Genomic DNA, 7,137 nt, shown 5'->3' with positions numbered 1-7,137 from the left:
ACATAAAAACAGTACCACACTCATTTTCTAAAAATGATAATTTTGTACATTACGATGCATTGGGCCTCCTATGGATATTATTCTTGCTCTGTTTATTAGCTACAGAAGTGTTTTATTTGGTTTTTGATACAGGGAAGACTTCCACTTAGCCAATTTGTTGCTTGTGTTGATATTGAGTACATATTTTAAGTAGTGAGGGATATCTAAGAAGATAATGTAAGAAAGCAACTTCACATTTTAAGAGATCAAGACATAAGTTGGGTTTAATGAAAGGGACCTGACCATTTGCCAATTCACCAAATAGTTTGAATCTTTTAAAATCGTTTCGAAATATGATCATGTGGATGCCCTTTGGCTGGTCTGAATTTTTTTCTGTCCAATTGTTATTTGGTTCGATATGGGTTATTCGGTTCAATTAAAAAAAACTGAAATGAATGTGATTAGGAGATATCCCAATTTTAATCAAAATCAACGCAGGTATGTAAGACTCAAAGTTGAACTATTCAAGCAGATAGGTCCTTAACTAGATAGACGTAGAAAATGACGTATTTTCATGGTGAATTTCCCCACAAATAGATGTGCAGTCCCAATTCTAGAGTTACTATGATGGCCAAGGTGATAAGCACCTCTCAAAAAACGAAGAGTTTTTGGGTGGTTGATTTTTTCTTAGGGCTTGGTCAATAAGCAAAGCAGATAAAATAAACATTTCGAGATGGACTAAGTCGCCAATGCAAAAATTGATTCATTAGAAGAAAGTTTGTTGAATGAAAATTTTGTATGAGGGGGAAGGTAGTTTGCAATGAAGAACCGATTTGACACGAAAAAAAATAAATTAACTATGTTTCCCCTCCCATACGAGGAAGAATTGATTTTATACAAGTGCCATATTACAAAAGCCAAATTTCCTTGCCCCTTTGAAATCTAGTCAACCCAAAACTCTCAACCAGATTTTAAACAAAAGGACTAATCATTCATGTCATTGTTCCCCATCAAATTTCTGTTTAACCTCTTCTTCCGGTATTTCCAAGCAACTTGTATGCATGTTGCTGCCCATGTCTTCCAGTAAGGTGACTCATATCTGCATCAACGTTGATTATGAGACATAAATATCAGCCCAAAGAAAAATTCATTTAAAAATAAAAAGGGAGCATTCGAAGGCATATTAAACAGCACCTTATAGCCCCTTGAACTTTTGGATTGCGTAGTAAGCGACTGAAAAGTCTTGTCACCTCTTCCAAATCAGCTGCTTGAAGAGAAAATGCTTCTACATTGCTTAGACAACGGACTGTTCTGCTAGAAATTGCTCTTTGGCCAGTTCGTCTGAACTTCTTGTTATCTGCTAGAATGAGGATTGGAGAAAAGCAAATTAGATAATCATAGTTTAACAAAATTTTCTTTCTGCACAAGTATTATCTCAGAGAATATGGAAGAACCATTCGTCTTTAGCAAGTAATAAACATTAAAGATTTTGAAATAGACAAATAAATACCTGTCTGATTTAAGCTGGTTAAATAGTAATAATTATTTCGCAACATTCTCACCAATTTTCTTTAAAAGAGGCATATATACTGAGGCTCAACTTTTAAGAGTACTGAATAAAAATAAAGTTCAGGTTCTAGTTCTACCGCATTAAATAAAATCAATAGAATTGTCTGCCTTGTATGGCATGTTTAAAAGTTCCGTTCAGCTTCTCATAGATCCCCTGCTTTCGTTTCATGCAAAATATGTTTAGGGAATAAACTAAAAACCTACTGCTATTGGGAAAAGTTCATGACAGTGCGAGGCATAGAGTATAGATTTGGCTGGAAGGTTGTCAAGAAATTATTGTTAGAACTTATAATGATATCTTAAATTAATTAAAAATAATTTATTATGTGGAAAGATGTTTTATAGTGATAGCATAAAATAATTTTAATGCTGTAGTTAATTATGAAAAAAATTGATTTTTTTTTGATAATTTGATTAAAGAGCAACCAAGGTCTCGTCTGAGGGATGCTTGGTTATTTTGATATTTTCTAATATCATCTTGGAGAGCTTCTCAAAGCTTGAGCCCTAGGACGAAAATCCTAAGGGTTTGAATATCTTCCCTAGAAAGTTGCAGGAAATATCATCCAGGTATTTCATTGTGCTTTCATCATGGTAGAAAGGCAAATTGTGAAGTCTCTTTCAGAGACAATTTGCAGAGTTTATGGTCATTGCTAAATCCTGTGAACTTGGGCGCATTGCTTGATTATCTATTTGGAGTTGAAAGTGAATAATTGTAAGCTCAGGGCGTGAGATATTGGAGATTTTGGCGGTTCATTTTATTTTAAGACGATTATTATTATCAATGCGTGATGGGTTTTCTTGTACATGCTGTGAGACTTCATTCCCAACGCAGCAATTGCAGAGGTGGAGGGCTATGATTTAGGCGTGAGTTTTCTATACTTTCAGCACTGTGAGTCCTTCCTTTGGCTGCGGCTCTTGTCATGTGTCAAGAAAGCTTATTGAGGGTTGCTCTGGGCGTTTTGGAGGGTCAAAAGGTATCGGCCGCTCCATATTTTGCTGGCATATTGAATCGTGGGGCTTCCTTTGCTTTGGCAACGGCTTCCTTTCCTACTGATTGCAGGACGTGATAAGGTTATTTGTTATATGCATGCTGTTGAAAATGGAGTCTGGCTTTAGACGTGCTTAGAAGGAAGTGTTTCAGACGTGGGAGCTTTATCTTCTGATTTTCAGCGTATTCAGTAATAATTGTTGCATATTGTATCTATATCCAGCGCCTTGAAACACTGGATAAAATCTTTGTTTCTGCTATATTGAGTTATATTTATGTAATCTCCATCTTTGTATTGGCTGCAAATAAAAGGTCAAGCTTTATTGTTCAAATCTGTTTAAAGCTGTTCGCTCTAAATTTATATAGTTTCATTATTGAAAGTTCAATAGTTCTGTCATGCATCTCTATTAAACATCTTTGTCCATGCAAATCTATGCAAACAAGCGAACAACTCAAAACAGAAAAACAGAGACCATTCATAATACAGAAATTAGTTTACTGGCAAACTGAAGGAGTTTTTAAACAAACAAAAAATTGGTTCATCATTGGCTTGGTACTTTACATTCCAAGACTTGGTGTTAGTTTGCTGGTATATTTTGTGCTTAAATATTGTAATTGCTAAGATTTTATATGGTTGCTCTTTTTGGCCCCTGGGGCAGTGAGCTATTGTGAACTCTTCAATTTGGTGATATATATTCTCAATTCAAAATAATAATAAAAAGTGTCTTTATTTGGGGTCCAAGTATAAAGTCCAATTAAAAAGTCAGTTTCAAGGACTAAAATATAATATCTCAAATATTCTGAAGGGGAATATAAAAAGGAGAGTTTGAGGAGAGAAATTCATTTAAATTTTAAAACCCCAAATTTGAAGATTGAGCAACTGTAACCTTTTCTGCCTTAGGATAGAAACCCTGCAACAAAGATTAGTTTTGAACTTTTGAGGATGGAAACCTTCCTAGCCAATTTATCAATGGATTCATCTCTAGTTAACCCATGTACTGAATGCTTGTGGATTTGTAGAGATATCCTGATTGATAAAGTATATTATTTCTAGTTTGAATTGAAAAATTAAGATTTTCTTGGAGATATTGGCAAAGAAAATTATAAAGGGTTTTTGAAAGAAAAGGCTCAAGGATTACTAGCTATAATACCCACTATAGTATTGCTATAGTACTTGCTACAATACTTGCTGTTGTTTAAAGGAGGAATCAAAATCTTTACAGCTGTATAATCATTTTTGGAAGCTGCTACTTGTGAGTTTATTAACATCTGTTAAATTTATGGTTTTGCAATGAATAATGCATGAAATATCAGCTGTCTATTGCACGGGTTATTTTTTTAATGTATAAACATATCAGTTGCTGCCACTATCGTATCTTGACGTTGAATACCAGAAAGGGTTGTGTTGGCCAAGCGTTTGTGAAATTGTCAATGAAAGGTTGATTCATGACAACTATTTGTTAAAATGTCCATAAATTGTTCAATGCCTGCAAATGTTTGTGAATCTGCCCATGATATTAAAAGATACTTGCAGCTGTTACTAAGTATTAAATTCAGATTTATTGATTGGTTTAATATTCCACCAACTGTTTGAGGAATTGTCTAGGAGTAGGAAACCAGAAAATTCACAAGTTTGTTGAAATGTTTTGGCAGGGACTACAATTCATGCAACAGTGAACCTAATGGTCATGATCTCAATTCTCACCAACAACCATTGCATCTTTAAAGAAAAATTAAAAAATCCTCCCTAGTCTGCACGTATGTCAATATCAAACTACTCTGGGCATGTATTGATAAGAAACTAAGCACCTACTATTCTAACCCTATGGTACAAAAATGGTTGTGGGACTGTGAGCAAAGAAGATGCCGAACAGAGAAAAAAAAGGAAAGGATGATTGCATCTGTACCATTTTTTATCAACATAAAAGCTCCTTCTCAAATTGGAAATATTAAACATGGGAACATGTTCTTTAAGATGGAATTATACTAAATGAATACAATTACAATGCATGAAAAGTAAGAATCAAAGAAGTATTCAACATGAATATAAGAAAGAAAGAACTTCTAACACTACTTTGTGTACAAAATGATAAGAGAAATAAATGTCCTTACTTCTCTGCACTCCAGAATGCTCAAGGCACCATGTGAGAAGTTCTTCACCACAGATATCTCCTCCAGAAAGTGTTACTGTGCCAGAATCTTTGCCAATACTCTCCAAGTTTCCACGGACAATAAATATCATCTTATCAATTGGATGGTCTCTACGAAGGATTACACTTTCACCTATGTAAAGGCGCTGCCTTAAACGTTCACAAAAAGCATCCAAAACTTGTTCATCCATGACAGTGAAAATGCGTACCTGTCATAAAAACATCGAAGTCATGCATCTGTGGATTTCAGAATTAAAGCAGATGCTTGTGTTTTGAAATAAGAACCATAATGTTGTGCAATGCACATAGAGAGCAGGTTGCGCAGTTGAAGTACTGGTCTTGCTTTACATGATAAAGATGATACATTTTGCCCAAGGTATGTACATAGACTCAAGCTTAAACGGTGAATCCACCCCACCTAGGAATGTAACAATATGGCAAATAGACTTCCCTCTTCTGCCAGATACATAGAAAGGATAATTGGTGCAATTGAGATAATATTTATAAGGATGGATAATGGTTGCACTTGAGATAATATTTATATTTGCGTGGCTTACCTCAGAGTCACCTAGATGCAACATTGCAACTTACATGCAAACAGAATTTTCAATTTTTTGACTATTTTGAGGCAACTTAGTATAGATAATTCAGATATAAGATATCTTAACATAGAGCTTCCTAGAAGGTTATTTACAGAAACGGAAATTTTGGCTTAAGCTTTATTGGAATGCATATAAAAATCAAATAACAATCGTATGCAGAATGTCCCCTTAACTGCATGTCCAGTAAAGAGATCATAGACGAATCTTCAACTTAAATTTAAAATAAACATTTGGAAACACAATTTACAAGTGCACATACTAATCAGGGGCTTGAAGGGAAAATGCTTGAAAGTGCCATAGAAAGCTCGTAACTTACAAGCTAACACAATGTAAGTCAGAAAACAATTCATAAATTAAAAATGAAGCTTTGGATTCAAGAAAACTTTCATAAAGAGTCCTTTGAATCTGCCCCGGGGCAAAAGAAAAACTATTTATAGCTAGATCACGATACCCTGAATTTCCTGTAATTTAGTGCGGTGCCCACAGTTGTTTAGCAAACATCATCTTTATAAGTTATAACCAGGACTGGAACTAAAAGGGGGAAACGTTTGGTATGTTATAATCAGTCTAAAACATTGGCTTAGCCTCTATAAATAATATTGTTGGTATAATCAGTGAATAAGCCAAAAAACAGTTATAACCTTGATATTGTTGGTATAATCAGTGTATAAGCCTCCATAAATTATATTGTTTATATTTTACAGTCTATAACAAACAGGGGCTTAGCCCTTGTATCCTTGAACCTGCATATGAGATTACACTAAGTAACCGGTTCGGGTTCGGATTCGCGGGTTCGGCAAATTTTTTTTTTTCTTGGGTACGGGTACGGGTTCGTCCGTACATATATACATATATTAATTATAAATTTATATATATACACATATATTATATATATCTTCAATATATACAATCCATACAAAAATAAAATATACAATGTGACTTTCCATACATAAATCATAAATCCATAATTGCCAATGCCAATAAATATCCATATATCGCAAATGTTATCAGTAAACTAATAACTAAAGTCTAATATCATATTCATAATTTGCAAAAAAGATAATATTCAAGTTTCAAGTTTCAAAATGTGAATATGTCATGACACAATAAAAATTCAAATTACAAGCCATCTATGGGATTTAAATTCCATATTCATCTTCATCTGAACCATCCAACCCAAGCCCAAGGTCATCAAGTGGTTCAAATCCAGCATCAATTGAACCACTATCGAATGGAATGTCACACCCACTAGCCAAGTCTCTCTCAAGTTCCATAGCTGCCTCGTCTATAGAGACTTGGGCAAGTTGTGCAACTGTAGCATCTAAATCAGCACACTCAGGGGCTAGATCCCAATTCCTTGTTGCACCCACATTATATTCAAGGTCCTTATGTGACAACAAACGAAGGTTGGAGTGTACGTAGACCAAATCCTCAGCTCTCTTTGCACCCAAACGATTACGTTTGACTGAGTGGATGAAGGAGTATGTACTCCAATTCTGCTCAGCTGAAGAAGAACTTGCAACCTGTTAAAAGTTAAAACATTATTAGAAATTTATAAATTATAAAATAAAAATATGATAGCGTCAAAAGGAATTGGAAAACTATAAAAAATAAAAAGATACATACTTGGGAGAGAAGTTTAATTGCAAGAGGCTGCAAGTAAACGGAGCCTTGACCATGTACATACCACCACTCATCAGCATCCATCCCATATCTAGCATTGAGAGCTACAACATCATGATTTTTTGTGGATACAAATTGGCCAAACTCCTTCATGACAACATTTCTTGTCTCCTCATCTTGATATATCTTTTTAAAGGAAGCTCTATAGCCAGAAGCAACCTCTGCA

General features: G+C 34.6%; 1 protein-coding gene across 2 annotated transcripts; it reads right to left on the bottom strand.

Annotated features, from left to right (window-relative positions):
- Positions 1–718: 718 nt before the first annotated feature.
- Positions 719–4,890, bottom strand: LOC131875634 (probable cyclic nucleotide-gated ion channel 20, chloroplastic). Of its 2 annotated transcripts, none has more exons than XM_059220222.1 (3): positions 4,649–4,890; positions 1,174–1,339; positions 719–1,078 (listed from the first exon to the last, which is right to left on the bottom strand). In XM_059220222.1, exons 1-3 carry the CDS (start codon positions 4,875–4,877, stop codon positions 964–966), a joined length of 510 nt encoding a protein of 169 aa, XP_059076205.1. In that variant the 5' UTR covers positions 4,878–4,890; the 3' UTR covers positions 719–963. The 2 variants fall into 2 exon arrangements, with proteins under 2 accessions (XP_059076205.1, XP_059076206.1); XM_059220223.1 differs by having other exon boundaries at positions 1,174–1,336.
- Between the last annotated feature and the right edge of the window lie 2,247 nt (positions 4,891–7,137).

The sequence above is a fragment of the Cryptomeria japonica genome, chromosome 5, assembly GCF_030272615.1.
Source record: "Cryptomeria japonica chromosome 5, Sugi_1.0, whole genome shotgun sequence".
Lineage (NCBI taxonomy): Eukaryota > Viridiplantae > Streptophyta > Pinopsida > Cupressales > Cupressaceae > Cryptomeria > Cryptomeria japonica.
Note: the sequence above shows the minus strand (reverse complement) of the source record. Positions and strands in the feature narration are given on the sequence as shown.